The following is an 18,142-nucleotide window of genomic DNA, read 5'->3' as shown; positions in this document are numbered from 1 at the left end:
CGCGTCAGTCTTCAACAGTCTCATCCTAAATGCGAACATAAGCATTAATTTCAAGATGGGAAAAGAACGTGACTGAAACAACAAACAATTCGATAATGTTCCCATGCAATAGTATCAAATAATACACAGAGCATTCAAAATACCGATAACTGCAAACACATCTTGAGAATCATTACAAAAATACAGCACGTTGAGGAAGAATAGACGTGCTGTTTACGAAATCCTTACAATAAACACGATAAGTTAGATATACGATGCATCAGATTAAGAAATAAGTTTTATTCTTTCCTAATTCCAAGCACGTGCAATTATGATAGGCTAATAATAAAGTGTGATGTTCCTAAATTGAATAGTTTTAGAGTAGAGGCAGCGATAAGTGATCAGTTGCCTAATTTCACCTATTGATATTAAAGCCCTGCTAATCGAATATGAGCGTTTCAGTTCAAGTTAGTTACATTCAAAGCAACAAGTTTACATGAAGGTGAGCAGGTGAAATTTTGTTCAGATTTCAGCATGGTTGTCCTAAGCTGCCATGGGTAAGTGTTCATAATTATGATTTATTTATATACCACTGTATTCTGTGAAGCAAAATAACGGCAGATTGACTCGTTGAAATTTCGGATTGTTGTAATATTGAACGCACGTGTGGTTCTTTTAATCTAAGAACATGCTGAAAAGAGCTGCAAAACTTGGTTCTGGTGATTGGATAACGAAACATGGATAGTCAATTAAAAGACAAAGAGAACAATAGTTGCTGTTTGTGACAATTTTTGAAGGCGACGTACCACACAGATAACCATTCTTTGTTTGAATTATACCATATAAAATACAAGTCACAACGGGTGTATTATTATTGAAACAGCCAAACCTACGGTCACGGACACAACTCCATCTTGTGCATTTGGACCGCCGGCCCCCGTGGCGGAGTGTTTAGCACATCGCGCTACGACGCCAGGGGTCCGGGGCTCGAATCCTGGCCTGGGCATGGATGTTTATGAGTGTTCATTCATAAATTTCATCATATCATCATTCATCACTCATACCCATTCTTCGCAAATTAGCCAAAAGTGGCACAAAAGCAATGTAAAATAAAGTAAATCAATCATAATCCTAACATAAATACGAGTAAGATAAGAAGAGAAATCAAATAAATCAAGCATTAAGTTCTGCAGCTACCGATAGCATAGTGGTAACACCGTCGCCGTCTTCAAGAGGTAATGGGTTCGATCCACGGTGTAGGCGCATATTTATTCGGATTATACATTAAACTAAAGGTCAAGTTCCGATTAGTCGCTGGTAAATGATGCAATTCCGAGAATACATAGGAAAAGGTATTCTAAATTTTGAAAAATAACTCCAAAACGGAGTATTTTCGGCAAAAATAAATGTATTATCACCTGTGAGTTTTGTATGTTAATGTCTCCCATATTTCATTCAGTTTTTGCAACATTTCTCTTGTGAGATTATGAACACAGACTATTACGTACAGGCTGTTTGCCTTCATACTTCTTAACAAACTCGTTGATTGTGTGGTCTTGAATTACTGCTCATCTTTATCCCTTAATCACTCTATCATTCTTAATTGGACTTGGGTCATCAGTTGTAAAGCCTTCGTCTTTTTATTCTATGCTCTTGCGTTGTTGGCATTTCATGGGCATATGGCATAGCATATAGCGGTTCCAAAACATAAAGCATTGCTCTCTTTTAACCCTTAGCTGGTGAGACAAACCCCGAACAAAAAAAAAAGTCCTCACAAAGGAATGGTTGTAAATGTATTTCAAAAAAATAAAATAATGAATGAAGTTGATTTGAATTAACATAACAACAACATCACTTATTTAGACAAAACATTACAGAAAATACGCATAAATGCTATTTTATTTCAAAATGCAAAATGAAAAGCAAAAAATGCACACCTTCACATTTTTTGATTTTTGCAGCTCATAAGGAAGAAGAAAATCCAAATTCTTACAAAATATTGATTATTAGGACATAGATATAAGGAATAATAAAAATATTCTACAATCAGATTACACTGATGCATTTTCATGCAGTTTATATTGCACAAAAATGTTACGTTTAGTCCACCCCACTCTGTATATGCAACAATATTTCACCGGACTTATTACACAGGTCAACACCACCTCATCCTCGCACAGCTGCTAGAGAACTGACTGAAAGGTACTCAGCATTCCAGGTATCAGATGTGATTAATATGTAAGTACAGCAGGGTGCGAAATCCTGAGGGAGACAGGGGAGATTTCCCCCCACAAATAATCTTGGCCTCATCTATCTCCCCCACCAAAATTTTCCAGGGGGGAGAGTTTTTGTTGTAACAACAAAATATAAGGAATTAGGTTTGATTTGAAATATACTTTCCTGAGGATAATGTCCAAAACACACACAAAGTAGTGTAGTAGTAACTTGCGAGTGCTCTTTTTCAAAAGATCATGAACAACAATATGTGCACAGTAAAAGTAAAACAATAATGCGGAATAAATATAACTAACAAATCTAATTGATTTATATTAATAGAAAGCAAAAGCTGATATATAATGAGACTATTTCAACAATTTTTGTGATTTATTGTATCATTATAACCAGCTAGAATTATTTTGCTACTTTATAAACATCTGACATACAAAAGTAACAAATTAATTCCCTTTGTGTGTGTTTAATAATAATGTATTTTTAAATATTTAGTAATTTGCTTTTATATTTAATAACATTAAAAATATAGATTTATAATATATATATATACACACACACGCACGCACATTTGTGGTGTGTGTAAGTTAAGATCATCATCCCCCGCATCAGGCTTCAATGATTTCACACCCTGAAGCACAGTCACTTCAAAATATTCGTGGGTAGCTCAAACCCCACCTCACCAGTTAAGGGTTGATATCCCATGCGTGTGGTTGTGCATTATATTTGGCGTTTCCTTTATATGGTTTGCTTATTGGTGTGTTTCACCTATGTCACAAATTGTCGCATTGAGGCTTCGAGCAGCCATGATTGAGGCCAGTTCTTGTAACGATACGGTTAGTGGATTACTTCTGAACTCAACTCAACGTATTAACTTATCTTTACCATGAGATTGCAACAATAAGCATTGTTGTCTCTAAGGCTACAAACGGCAATTATTGAGACAAGTTTTTTTATTATCCTCTAGTTTTCTCAAGCATTGCTGAAACAACGAAATGAGAAGAGTTTTCCTGTTTGGCGGTCTCGGCTTGCACGACATTCAGACATTTAGGAAATTGCTATTCTTAAAATTTAAAGGGAAGATGTGATATTATTTTATCAACTGTAATAGAGGTACTTACTTTTACATTAGAGAAGTAGTTTGTTAAAGTATTTCTATGAAGTAGGTATTTATTGTAGTGATCCATCGTGGATTGATTGAGTAGGTATATTAATGGTACTTACCTTGTGGTTTAACCCGTATAGCTGCGAAGCGAAGTGTACTTGGTTTGAGTCCCCGATAAAATACAATGATCTATCACCTACATATATATATAGCGAGTTCATCATTCATTGCCATCCCTACACTGATTAAATAATGGTTAAAAAAACAACCAAAAGTACATGGTGTTCATTGTAGCTAAAAGCCAGGCATTCACGCTAATGCTTTGTGTAAAATCACGTGGTACCAGAAATTATCTTGCGACTCCATTTTTCAATGAACAATTCAGAATCGACTACCTGTCGATGGGTAAGAGCAGGACGAGCTTGGTGATGTTCACATCACCTTCATCTGAAGAAGTGCTCGAAGTGAGGGTTATGTGGGGGGATGGTATCAGTCAGCAAGCAAAATTTTGGCAAAGCATCCCCACAGCTATTTCATTACCACCATGTTAAACCCTATCTAATCACAAGGATCTACAAAACATCCGAACATTTTCCACATCAAACGCAGATCTGCAGTCAAAATCTAGCACTACATTTCAGGTAAGCGTTCTGTAATTCTTTAGAAATTATATGGTTTTGTTTAAGGATACCATATTTCAAGAGCATACAGTCCGGGGACTAACTTAACATACATTTTTGTTATTTAGCTCTCTTTTTGGTCACTGACTAATCGCGACGATGAGGATGAGTGATGATATGATTATACTTAATTTTAAAACACTGAATTTTCCAAACTATGACACATACAATAATGCTAGATATATATATGAAAAGATCTTCAAACTCACAAAGTTTTCCTTACACAATACAAATGTTCTGTGTGCGTACCAACGGGACACACAGAGTGAAAAAACTTTCACATTTTTCACATTAATAGCGCATAGCGAAGGGCATCTCCCGCTTATTTCAGAGGCAGTGTAAATAAATAAGCAGAGACTAGTAAGGAATTCAAACTTCAAATTGAATTCAGCATATCCCGTTACACGTTTGAACTATTTAACAATGGAATTAATATACAGGGTGGCTCAAAAAGTCACTTAACACCCTCGGTACAAGGCCACTGCAGCGCGCAACGTGGAAATGGTGATGACTAATCGTTGCCAGGCCAAAGGGGAATCACATTGACGCCACCCGCGCGGTCGGCGGCCATCTTGATGTCCGCCATCTTGAATTCAACCTCAGAATTTTAAATAGGAAGGGGGTAATATTATATGTCAAATCAGGCTAGAATTTCACGAGAAATGCAATGGTGAAGGTTTTCTCGACGTATCTTTCCAGTAAAAAGTTATGACTGAATTCTTGTACCAATTTGCTCCTTTTTGAGGTGTTAGAAAAATGCTTTAAAATTTGTTTAGCGCATCGGTATTGCATCGAGATCAAGTGATGTCTAGGGAGACAAGTTCGCATGCCATTCCACACGATTCTAATCGGATACATCCACGAAGAGCTGCGCATTATGAATGGTTGTCGCGAACAATTTACAGTGTGACGCTTCCATTGAATTAAAAGTCCTTCACAGTGACAAGGCTAATTTTTATGTTCATAAGGAAGTTCATAAACGATAACCCATTTTCGACCGATCAAAGCTGAATGGTTAGTGCTGGTAAGTTAATGGTGTGGCGTGCTGTGTCGAACACGATTGGTTAGTCAATTTTTCATCAACGGAACCTTAAATGCTTAGGGCTACTTGGATTTGTTAAATAAACAGGTTTTTTCATCCTTGCTTATGGAAGAAGGTACTTTTTACAGAGTTTTTTTTTCAATAGGGAGGAACACCAGAATACTATGGGAACGTTGTGAAGCAGTTTCTGTCCAAAGTTAGTTATTAGATGACAAGGGTCGCATGTTCTGTTTATGAACTTCCTTATGAATATACACATTAGCCTTGTCACTGTGAAGGACTTTTAATTCAATGGAAGCTTCACGCTGTAAATTGTTCGCGACAACCATTCATAATGCGCAGCTCTTCGTGGATGTATCCGATTAAAATCGTGTGGAATGGCATGCGAACTTGTCTCCCTAGACATCACTTGATCCCGATGCATTACCGATGCGCTAAACAAATTTTAAAGCATTTTTCTAACACCTCAAAAAGGAGCAAATTGGTACAAGAATTCAGTCATAACTTTTTACTGGTTAAAGATACGTCGAGAAAACCTTCACCATTGCATTTCTCGTGAAATTCTAGCTTGATTTGATATATCATATTACCCCCTTCCTATTTAAAATTCTGAGGTTGAATTCAAGATGGCGGACATCAAGATGGCCGCCGACCGCGCGGTGGCGTCAATGTGGTTCCCCCTTGGCCTGATAACGATTGGTCATCACCATTTCCATGTTGCGCGCTGCAGTGGTCTTGTACCGAGGGTATTAAGTGACTTTTTGAGCCACCCTGTATATATCGGTATGCATCGGCACCCGGCAGTGATATTTTCACGTCTGACTGCAATAAAAATACAAAAAATGACTGAAATAAGACATCTGGTAACCTTAATTTTTACTTTTTTTAAAATGTTATGTTCTCCCCTTGCCTTTAAATTGATTAATCGTTCACTGAGAGTTTTTGTAGTACATTAAAAATTTTCTCGTCCTGTTCCTACGAACAAATTGGCCTGGCCGGCAACTACGAAACTAAATTTTTGAACGAGCATTGTGTGACGTGGTCGCGTCCTTTAGTATAATGGTATAAATTTGGAAGCTAAACAAAAATATGAAATAGTTTTTGTTATACCAGTAAGTACACGACCACTTCACATCAGCACTGGCCAAAAAAAAAATAAGAGCCACAAAAAGGTTGGTTGCCCAAAAAAAAACTAGATCTGTACAAATATTCGAAAAAACCCACAACCCTTTTCTCTTTTGCTCTATTTATTGCTACCGTGGTAAAATCACCATTCAGTCCAAAACAATGACCACAGATATAATTGGCCCCCTTGCGCTGACTCAGAAATTAACGTGGATCTTCGAGCACCAATCCCCACCATACCATATATTTCCCAGCTTATCTAATCGTCGAGATTTAATATTGGTTTCCGTGGTCGTCTAGCCACGAAAACGGAAAACTCTCTCAACATTATATATATATATATATATATCAAAGCAAGGTGGAACGCTAATGAACGTAAAAATAAGAACCATTGCATACGTCATACTTCAATTTTAGTGTCCATTTATTGTAACAAATTAGCACCCGGACAAATAGAAACATCTCCCCAACAATTTGACAAAAATCTCTCCCAATATATATATATATATATATATATATATATATATTTAATTGTGTGTACAATATAATAAAACCCATGTGGCAAAAGTAAATACTTCCCTTTTTGCTACATGTCGTTAAAATTTATAACACGAAACACCCGTTAAATAAATACAAAGTCATATTTGTGGTTTAGGTGATCGGAATCCTATATCGACGAAAATTATCAACAATCAAGGTGGCGAATTTTTAACTGTGTTACGTCAGTCTTGGAATAAATGCACTAAGTTTTAAATCACAAAACTGATAATTCCAAAAATACTATTCCTGAAAATCATTACTAAACAAAAAGGACCAGTCACTTAACTTTAACATAAACTGAAATAAATTAAATTATTATACCCCGTTATTCCATGTCCAGACATCAATCCAATGCCACAGTCAAATTCCGATGTCGATGCGGATCCGATCACCCTCGCCCGTGACCAAGGAAGGAGAAGGAAGCTCCTTACTATACCAATGCCTCCGCTGCAACGTTCTGTTCTCTCGGGAGAAAACTTCGCCCACAGCCGAAGCTTTCCCCCTTTAGTTACAAAGTTCTCCGCTAGGGGAAACAGTGTTGCCAAATTTACTCTGCTCGACGTCCAGAGCCGAGCGTCAAGAACACAATGACGCAAAAACTCCTTGTTAGAATAACGAGGAGGATGTGGTGGAGCTTTTAAAATTATGCGAGTTATAAGCAAACACCACAATTGCCTCTAACCAATGGCGGAGATTTGGTGGCAAAACGAGAGCGGGGGGGGAGGCATTGAGAGTTTACTTTCTTATGGTAGAAAAGGCCGAGGATTAAGAAGTTATGGTACGGGGCAAAAAATGGGGGCAACTTCCCCCACGCCTCCCTCATTGCCGCTACTGCCTATAACCTATCAGAACATTTTCTAGATTAGATTACAATTGAATTTCAGTTAGATACGAAAAAGAGTTAACCTATGCAAAATTGCCATTCTCTCGAGAGGTTGTATTGTTTACTTATTTAGTGCAACAAAAAAAAAACATTTGTGACAGGAGATGATTACACATTTTGTTTCTTATTTACAGACTCTGCCCACTGGCGCCAGCATCACTTCTAGTCCTCGTTTCTGCCGCTTTTCATGTTGCTTCAGCAGGAATAGCGGCAACAAGACATCAAGGTAAGCTTCTATTATTGTAATAAATAATTAGCAGAGCCATCTGCTGACATTTGAAATTAGTTATTTTTTGTAGGTTTAAAAGTATATGAATACAACGGCAAGCAATCACCTATTGCAGGATATGGTGGTGGTAGAGGAACAAATGTTCGGTTAGCTATACTCTGCACGTTGCAATATGCTATGGAAGCATAAGGGAGATGTGGAGGTAGGGCGCCTCATATTCATAATCTCGGCTGCTTATGGAAGTGAAGTGATCAGCACGATGCTCCGGCCACCTTTACCTTACAAGGTTGCCTCTGGTTATTCATTCATTTATTAATTTGAGACTTGAACTCAAAAAACGTTCCATTCAAGGATGTAGCTTCAAAAATTCTCACTTGAAATCACCATATTTGGGAATCGAACCCTGGTCTCTCACGCAGAAGTCAGACACCATACAGCGGCTCTCATGTGTGTTTTTGTGTGTACATAAATACGAGGTCTATTCAAAAAGTGTCCTTGAAAACTACAATGGAGGTCTGAAACACCAATCCTCTTGAAAGTATAGTCTCCTTGGGACACTTCATCCAGCGGTCCAGCCATTGTTGGAAAATCATTTAGGCCTATATAAGTCCTCTTTGGGAATGGAGAGTACAGCTAGGCCGCATAATAGCTTTTTGTGATTCAAATCGGGTCCTTTTGAGCGGCATTTTCAGCTTGGGGGACAGATGAAAATCAGGTGGAGTCATATCGAGAGAATAGGTAGCCTGAACGAATCAGAGTAACGTGTTTGGTTACGATCAGAAGAAAACCGAATCAGATACGGGTTTATTCTGATCGTAGTTAACATCTACGGCACGAATTTCGTGAAAACTCTCCGCATAACGAAATCTCCTCTCCAAACGGAATGTATCGAATAAATTCTTATCCCCACCTTATCTGCAAGTTCTTGGGCGATGACATGGCGGTCCTCCATGAATAAAGTCCGCACTTGGTCTATCACTATCTCATTTTTGCTTATTGGGGCCTTACAGGAACGTGGTTCGCTCTTCATCTTTGAACACACTTTAAGAACACTAAAGAACGTTCCACAAAAAAGAAATTAGCTATGCTGCAAGTATTAACAGGAAATACTGTTATAAAAGATAAATACAATGAGATAGTTAGATCTTTCACTCGCTGGAAGAAAAAAAATATGATAAAAAAGAAATAAAGATCAAGTCTACTTTTTACCAAGGAAAAGGTTATATACAGAAAATGTTCGGTTGCTTAAAAGGGAAATAACACACAAATCCATTCCGAGAACATCCAAATCCAATCTATGGAATTGAAAGTCCCCTTCGTGAACAAGCCAAATTTACAATTTTGAATTTTCTAATGAACTAGGAGCAAATGATATTGGCCAAGGTTAGCATCTGATTAGGTTCTTTAAGGACACAATATTTCATTATCGTTACAATTGTCAACAATTTTAATTTTTTGTGATACCTTCTCGTTTCTACACCTTTCTTTGGAGAATGACCCAATTGCACATTATAATATACTCACATATTTGTTTTACATATTTCATAGAATTTGTCTACAAATCTACGTACATATTTCGCAAGCTTCGTCTACATAAAAACCAGGGATTTTTTTATCAGACAACCTTTTACCCACTCAGATTTTACTTACTGTTTCATTGAGGCATACTCTTACCATATTGAGTTTTTTTGATATTCTAAACTCAACTATTATATAATTTATGACTTTTTACAGCATCAGGTGCTTTTTTCAAGTCAACAAACAATTGAACATTATGATTATATTTCGAGTGATGTTCACGTGGTCTCAAAAGTGGATGAATTATTTTCAAATGGGATCTAATTCGGTGGTTATGGCTGGTAAAATTCTTTCTTTCTCTCGTTTACTTTTCCCTTTTCTATTTCTTCTTTTGTTAATCTCTCTTTCTTGTATTTCTCTCGCTATTTCTTCTTCTATTTCTCTCTCTCTCACTATTTCTGTTTCCGCATGTATCCCTCTCTCTTTGTGGTGTTTCTTTCTTCTACTATTTATCTTTCTTCTCTCTCTCTCTTTCTCCATTCCTATCCTTTTCGTCCATTTCTCACTCCTTCTTTCATTTCTCTCGGTCTATCTTCTTTCGTTATCTTCTCCTATTTCTCTCTCCTTCCAATTATCTTTCTCTTTTTTCATCACTTCTGGTATTCATGTTCTATTAATTTATAAAGGAATTCTATTTATCATAGAATTGAGGAAAATTTCTCATTATTGTTGAATTCGGCAATATATTCTTAAATACACTTTATTTAAGTTTTAGGAAATTTTATTTCAAATGTTTCTTTACAGAGAACGCTCAACGGGAGATGGCGCGACAATCTGCTGGATCGTCAAGGAAAGTCTGTCACATGCCAGAATGCATCAGCGCAGGTAATTAATATAATTTAGTAAATATATATTTTTAATATAAACAGTTATACTAGAAATAGTATTAATTGATATAATTTTCTACGATATTTTCACTGTAATTCAAGATATTAAATGCAGACAAAAAATATTGATGCTTAAGATTCCTTGTTTATTTTACAGTGACCTCAATACACATCCTGAACCTTTTTGGACAGAAAGGCATAACTTTCCAAGGCTGTAGTCGAGGGTATACGCCCTTAGATTAACCTTAGTCATTAACATAAACCTTCTGCTTTTTACTAGCAGTATTGTTAAAGTTATTAACAGCATTTAAACTGACAATTCAGCAACGCAATATTAACAAGAAAATAAAATACAATAACATGCTGTACTGCAGCCCTATGTTTCAAAATACGCGTATTCTACCAATGTCATTTTTGTAGAAGTTAAATGGAAACGTCTCCACTTAATGTTTCACGAAACTTTCCGTGTACATTATGAAAATTTTGGGACTACTTCTCTGAACGTTTCATAGGCAACCGACCCTTCTTGGATATACAGGGTGCCTCATCGCAAACTGACACAGCATTTTACCAACTAGGACGACGTTTACAAACAATGTAGTCAGTGGCGGCTTGTAATCACACATTCGCGATTATCTCGAAAACGGCTCGTTTACAGACCCATGGTTACTGAGACTTTTTGCTTCTATTATCGTGTACTTTCACCTGTGTCAGTTTGCGCTATTACTTTTGAGACACCCTGTATGTTTTGTGTGTGTGTGTGTGTGTGTGTGTGTGTGTGTGTGTGTGTGTGTGTGTGTGTGTGTGTGTACATTCACGGACATACGCCGACTTTGGAGGGGGTCAAGGCACTTTCTACCCCTCCCCCCAATTCACGTAGAAGGACACTTTTTATGTATATTTACATACTACTATACAGAGTATTGTTTATGTCGATCTCCCCCCCCAATTTACCTTACCCCCCAAAATTTGTCTTAAGTTGGCGCCTCTGCTCACGGATACTTGTGGGTTGTAACAACTCCATTGACTGTCATTGAGATTATTACAACCCAGAAATGTCTGTGACTGTATGTATATTCACTATCTTGGTAATCTGGTAACATACCAATATTATGGAGTTGAATCTCAAATTAAGTTTGTTTTCAAATGCCTAAAGATTAGTCACCAAATTATTTTTGCTTTTCATCTGTTAAGTTCAAATCTAGACTCTGCACTGTCGGTTCAATTCAGTGGCGACGCTAGAACAAAATATGATGGGGGCAGAGGAGAAATATTGTATGGTAGGCAGTCGCATATACATCTAATTGTCATACGAAAATTGTATATCTGTGCTACAGGAGCATTTATGTGTCTAGATTTTCTTGTTTACTGGTGATCTTGGGAGGGACGTTCGTCCCCCTTCCTTGCTTTTGCGACAGTAAATTCTATCTTTGTAGTTGTATAATTTTTGAGAAATCTTCACAATCCTAGTGATATATCTTCGGCTTTGTCTATTAGAAAGTTACCAAACGTAACCTTGTTGGTGGTGATTTCGACACCTTTCGCGGAAACCGGACATTTCATTAAAATTTGCTCGTTTTAAACGTCGTATCCAGCATAATCGTCAAATACTTTTAAGTTAATTAACTATTTATTGTTTGTTTTAGACCTCTCTGTGGAGACGATTGCCCCTTTACTCTGCTATGCCTTTCTTAAGACAGCGGGAACCGGCCCTGGCGGAGTGGTTAGCACAGGCACGCTACGACGCCAGGGATACCGGGTTCGAGTCCCGGCCGGGGCATGGTGTTCTTTGTGATTGTTTTTCATCATTCTCATTTCTCATCCTCATCTTCGCGATTAGCCAAAATTGGCAGAAAAGCGAAGTAAAATAAACCAAATCAATCAATCAAGACACCGAAGTCTGAATCCTGTTCCATTTCAGCCAATGAGATTAAGAAGAACATGAACACTTCGGTGGATCCGTGCGAAGACTTCTTCATGTTCGCCTGCGGAGGGTGGATAGACAAAAACAAAATTCCTCCGACGGAAGCCCGCTGGGGAACTTTCAACATCTTACGAGATGCTGTGGATCAGCATCTCAAAGGTAAGTCGTGTTTTTTTTTTGTCTGTCTGTGTGTGTGTGTGTTTTGAAACACTCACAATGTGTTTACTGAGTAAAAACAGCTTCAAGTGTTAACTGTGAGGGTGTCTTTCCATTCCAGCGATGCTGAATTTCTTCTAACTTTATGGAAGGATTGGCGCAAATAGCCTAATTGTTGATGCACCCGCAGTTTTCATTTCAATCAAATAATCAACGAATCCATATGTACAAAGAAAGCACAAAAGAACATGTTATGGCATAAGTTATGTCATTATTGTATGAGGCTATTTATTTGTATTAAACAGTCAAGTAAATGTAGTTTCCCTTGCCCGGAGGAGGACAGACACACCTTTTTGACACACCAATTTCCATATGTACAGTCAGCGGCAATAAAAATACGAAACCTAGATCCTGAAATACACGTTTACCTTGATTGACTGAGTTGGTGTTTTAAGTCCAGTAAGGCAATCGGGACTGGACCTACAGTTTAAAGCGATATCCGAACCACTATGTGCCTCCACCTGGCATCGAACCCAGGATACCTTGATTACAAGGCGACGACGCTACCACTGCGCCATCGAGTGGGGCCTCCATATTCGCTTGCCTGCAAGGCGTTATGCGTGTTGCCTAATCTACAGGGGTAGTAGAAGTTGTCATTGAAAATTTGCTATTGAAGTCCACTTATCGTCATAGAGTTAGGCAACACACATAACACGAGGAAAGCGAGTATTTCAGGATCTAGGTGTCCCATTTCTATTGCCTGTGACTGTACGCAAGGGTGACTCCTTGAGAAGGTACCCAAAAGTCAAACTCACTTCCACGTATTACGATCCCGTAACTGCAGTCTTGCAGGCGAACGACGCTCTGGTGCCAGTAAATACTCTGTAAGGTTGTGTGTGTTTTGTCAATATATGTGCCGACCGAGTGCCCTTTTACAGCCTCAGCTTTTAACCTGGGTAGGAGATTTCGGTCCTCAGAGACAGGGGTTGATTTTATTGATGGTAAGGGGCTTGGCTCTGTATAATATGGTTGGCGAAAATAGCCTAAGTGGTGACGCGCCCACAATTTTAATTTGAATCAAATAATCAATGAATCCATGTGTACACAGAAAGCACCAAAGAACGGGTAAATACTAAACAGACACACAGGATAGAGGACATACCTTTACATTTGAGGTAATTGAATTGAATTATTGTGCACAGAAAAGCTAATCGGGCCTGGACCTACAGTTTAAAGTGGAATCCGAACCACTATGTGCCTCCACCGGGTATCGAATAGGAATGGCCAGATCCGGATCCGGAATTTCAGTTTTTTTTAAAAAAACACGTATTTCTTCCATTGGGCCCCACAATACACCTGCCAAGTTTCATGGAAATCGGAGGGACACAGGGGCCAGATCCTCATTTCAATTGGTCCTCATCTTGACATTTGAGGGGGTTTTACCCCCTAAAACCGTTTTTTAGCTGAAACAAAAAAAAAACACGTATTTCTTCCTTTGGGCCCCACTATACGCCTGCCAAGTTTTATGGAAATCGGAGGGGGACACTTAGATAACCTCCCTTGTTAGTCTTACACTTTGTAATTATATAACACTGCATATATTATAATGTTTTATTTTAATTTGTAAAACTGTAACTGTAGAACAATTGTATAATTTTTGTATAACATTTCTATCTTGTTATACGTGTTAAAGGTTTCATCCAGGAATGGAATGTCTCACATTTATGTGTGTTACCATTTCCAATACATTCGAATGAATACATATTCGTTTCAATGGCATTTACAAAATCACCTCTGACATTTTATGTTAAACAAGTAAGATTATTTTTGTGCACGAGTGTGTTAGCCGATGCGTAGCAAAGTATTTTAGGAACAACACTTGAAAAAAATTCTTGTAGGACTAACTAATGAAAAATTTCTTTGTAATCGAAGATCATAATACCTTTTAAGGAATTTTCGGACCCGGATCCGTAATTTTCGGATCCGGATCCGTAATTTTCGGATCCGGATCCAGATCCGAAACTTTCAGACCCGGATCCGGATCCGGGTATTTTCGGATCCGTAACTTTTGGATCCTAAACAAATCCGTTTGGCCATCCCTAGTATCGAACCCGGGACCCCTTGATTATAAGTCGACAACGCTACCACTGCGCCACCGAGGTGGTCTACATTTGAGATAACAAGGGGGCTTAGGAAACGTATAGTACTCATGGACGTCCGCAGGATTTTTTCCAGGGAGGGGCAAGGAAGGTGTTTTTTTCCAGGGGGGGGCAAACAAGTCACATTTTCCTCAATAATAGTGTTGTTCCCTCAAAAAATAATTCTTAAATTTGAATTTATCATATTCATGCAATAATTAACACATATTATTGTGGCTGTAATGAAATTATATGTGACAAATATATAATTTTTGGTTGACTTTCATTTTCCAGGGGGGGCCACGGCCCCCCTTGCCCCCCCCTTCCGGACGCCCATGATAGCACTATACAGCACTGGCGTACTCAGGAATTTATTATTTTCGGGAGGTTATTTTCCTTGTCCCATTGTCATCCAATGGGTCTCCAGTTGCCTGGGCTTGTCGTGTTATGAGTTCCCTGCGAATGATTCTTGTTGGAAAGTGAATGAATCTACGTCGTAGTTGGTACTGAGGTAGACCGAAGTTGGACTAAGTTAATGTTCTGAATATACACTTCATTCACATTTGGATTTGATCACCGTTGGTTAGCTATGAACATTGTAATGTATTGTTTCCTGTGAATAGTAAAAACATAAGCAGCGAGTGAGGTGGTTTTGTGGCAATATCAGGCTTGAGTTCAATAAGTAATGTACAATAGCTATTACTGAACAAGAAAGATCCAGCGATAGAAGAAATGTTCAAGCACCAGTGTCAGGATGGATACGACACTTACATTACAGTACAAATCAAGAGCATCTCGTGTAATTAGCCGCCTCGGTGACTGAGCGCGTTGAGCAGTTGACATGTTCTGGGTTTCGGAAGGTTTCAGGTTGTAGTACTTGGTAAGTGTTTCCATGTGAACATCCCTTATCAATTTAATATAGCCTAATCACCATTCATCCTCATATCGCCATTAGTCACACATTGAAAGAAAAGTGATGCATAATAACGATACAAATTAACATAATTAATGAATAATATGACCTATTTAATACGCATTTCTCTATTTCAGATATTCTTGAGAAGGAACTGAACAATAGTGATCCACAAGCTGTGACATCAGCGAAAATAGCTTACAGGGTATGCAATGACACAGGTAATTACTTACGATTTTCTTCGTTTGCTTTTTAATGGAACTCATCACATTCATCATTCAATGTCAATAGAATCACAGACTTTTAACTTTTTTCCCCATTCATGACATCCTTATGTTTACTATCAATATGATTTGTGTGCTCAATTGAACATCAAACATCGCAATTGAAGATCACACACGTCTACACATCCGAAAAATATTTCATATTTACACGCATAACCATGACAAGCAGAGTATGCACGAATTTGAACTTATTCTTCACCACCACGTGTAAGCACCGCAACTTCCTCAATGCAAACCTGGGTGGCGAGCGAGAACAAAGGAACTTCACCTGGTCTTGCGCGCATGCGTTAACTCGTTCCGTCTGATAAATGGGCTATGGACGACGCTTGGGGTCGGGTGATATTTGCGAGTTATTATTTAAGACTGCATCACAGATGACAGAGTTTGAGTCCCAACACCATTAGCTGAATTACTAGACAGGTCTAGTAGACACTATCAATGAATCTTTCCACCGATATCAAAACATTTATGTAATTTTTTTAATAATGTGGACATAATACCGTATATCTCACGGATATGCAGCATCCAGGTTGGAATGTCCCATGGACGATCAATAGATATCCATAATATCCATGCATCTGATCTGGACACTGTGGATATCCTATGAATATCTTTGAAGATTTGTGTTGTATGGGTGCTTACGCACTTCGGGGGAGAGGGGTTAAGGGATGTAAATCAGGGTTGTTAAAGGTCCAGGAATTTTAAATATATTCAATTCCGGTCCAGGAGAGAAAATCAGCAAGCGTAAATGGGTTCTGGACCGTAAATAACCCTTTTATCTGTAAAGAATTTCAATTCGGTCCAGGAACCTTTTTTCAATGGAACAATACGCACCTTGGACCGAATTTAAATTTTGCGAGAAAAAAGGTTCCGGTCCTGCAGCGGAACCCAATAGAACCCATTAGAATTTATGGGTTCCTGGACCTTTAACAACCCTGATGTAAAGCTAAACCTTTATAAATGGGGTGTTCGTGTGTCAGAGCTCGGAGTGGAGTCTTGAGACAACTTTTGTATGCTGGTTGCAATAGATTTAGAGGTGCATATTATAATTCTTATCACATGCTCGTATTTTCCAGATCAATTGGAGTCGGAAGGTCTAAAACCACTGACCGACCTCCTCCACAGCTTCGGCGATTGGCCAATGGCCGTTGGCCCCGACTGGAACGAGGCTGCGTTCGATTGGCAAAAGACGATGGGCAGGATGAGACGCCGCTTCACAATCTCCACATTCGTAGACATCTACACCAACCTCGACGACAAGAATACCGACCTCACCTCCATCATGGTAAGTGGCATTCATCAAACTGTTATTCCTTCTGATGTTTTTCACAAAAAAACAAGAAATGTCCTGTTATTTTTCCCATTTTCTTTGTTCTAATATGAAAACATCATTAAATTAACGTAACTTGTAAATACTAGGGACCAGACAAGACGAAGAATTGGTAGTCTCGGTCTCGTCTCAAGTTGTATAAGCTCAGTGGCGTGCCAGGATTTTTGTAAGGGGGGTATATAGCCGTATGTCTCCTTTTCCTAGTCCTCAGTTCCTAATTTTGCCATCTTTTCCTGCACGTTCCTTTGACGTATTTTTTTTAAAAGGAATGCTACACCAAGTGGGGGCACGATACCCATCATCCGGTGGAGGCACGTAGTGGTTCGGATCCCACTTTAAAATGTAGGCATACTCCTGTTTAGCCTATCTGTGCATACAGAAAATAAATTACATTGTTCTCTAGAGTTTTCCAATACTTTTGTTCATAAAAACATAAATATAATGTAGGAGGTAAAATGCACTTGGTGGGCCTACCAGACGCCATCTTTGAATGCGTATAATTCGAGCCAATCATGCCAGTGATAGTGTACAATTGGCTGGTAATGATGGTAATTTTTGTAATTATAATTAATAAACAACTGCACCTCTATAAACAAAAAAGCATTAATGAAAAATTATTATGGTTTTGTGAGTTCTAGTGAATGGTAAAACATGTGTGTGACACTCGTACAATAATTGGTTATTATTTTCTATTGATGACGTTAAACGGTAGGTCCAGTCCCGATTAGCCTTGCTGTGCATAAAGTGGACTTAAAGCAGCAATCAAACAACTCTATTGATGATGGTAATTTTTGTAATTATTATAATTGAAGCGCTCGGGTGTAAAACAGGGTAAGTGGCATTTTGGTTATTTTTCTTAGTTAAAAAGTAAAATGTGCCATCCTTCAATTTTCGAGTGAAATTGCCATGTCATACAATTTGCATTGGGCTCAGTGAAGCCTTCTGAAATTGCTAAACACAACACGAAAACAATTTATCTACAGTATAGCTTGTAATAAGCTTTATTCTTAATGAACTCAGAAATGAACAAAATGTCACTTACCATGTTTTACACCAGAGCCTTTCAATTAATAAATAAGTGCACATATATAATCAACGAAGGAAGGAGTGATTCAATATAAAAATTGTTTCTTGAATTTCAGTGAGTAATAAAAGTGTGGGCCTGTGAGCCTTCCCCCTC

General features: G+C 38.2%; 1 protein-coding gene across 1 annotated transcript in view; it reads left to right on the top strand.

Annotated features, from left to right (window-relative positions):
- Positions 1-513: 513 nt before the first annotated feature.
- LOC145986954 (neprilysin-11-like) overlaps positions 514-18,142 on the top strand; it is a 41,102-nt gene continuing 23,473 nt past the window's right edge. The window contains exons 1-7 of the mRNA XM_083121418.1: positions 514-536; positions 2,134-2,217; positions 7,718-7,809; positions 10,135-10,215; positions 12,139-12,300; positions 15,486-15,569; positions 16,709-16,917. Of these exons, the coding sequence (XP_082977544.1) occupies positions 514-536; positions 2,134-2,217; positions 7,718-7,809; positions 10,135-10,215; positions 12,139-12,300; positions 15,486-15,569; positions 16,709-16,917 (735 nt within the window). The remainder of the gene's footprint in view (positions 537-2,133; positions 2,218-7,717; positions 7,810-10,134; positions 10,216-12,138; positions 12,301-15,485; positions 15,570-16,708; positions 16,918-18,142) is intronic.

The sequence above is a fragment of the Lepisma saccharinum genome, chromosome 4 (genome assembly GCF_977018435.1).
Source record: "Lepisma saccharinum chromosome 4, izLepSacc3.1, whole genome shotgun sequence".
In the NCBI taxonomy this organism is placed as follows: Eukaryota; Metazoa; Arthropoda; class Insecta; order Zygentoma; family Lepismatidae; genus Lepisma; species Lepisma saccharinum.
The sequence above is the reverse complement of the archived record's forward strand: the minus strand, read 5'-3'. Positions and strand labels throughout refer to the sequence as shown.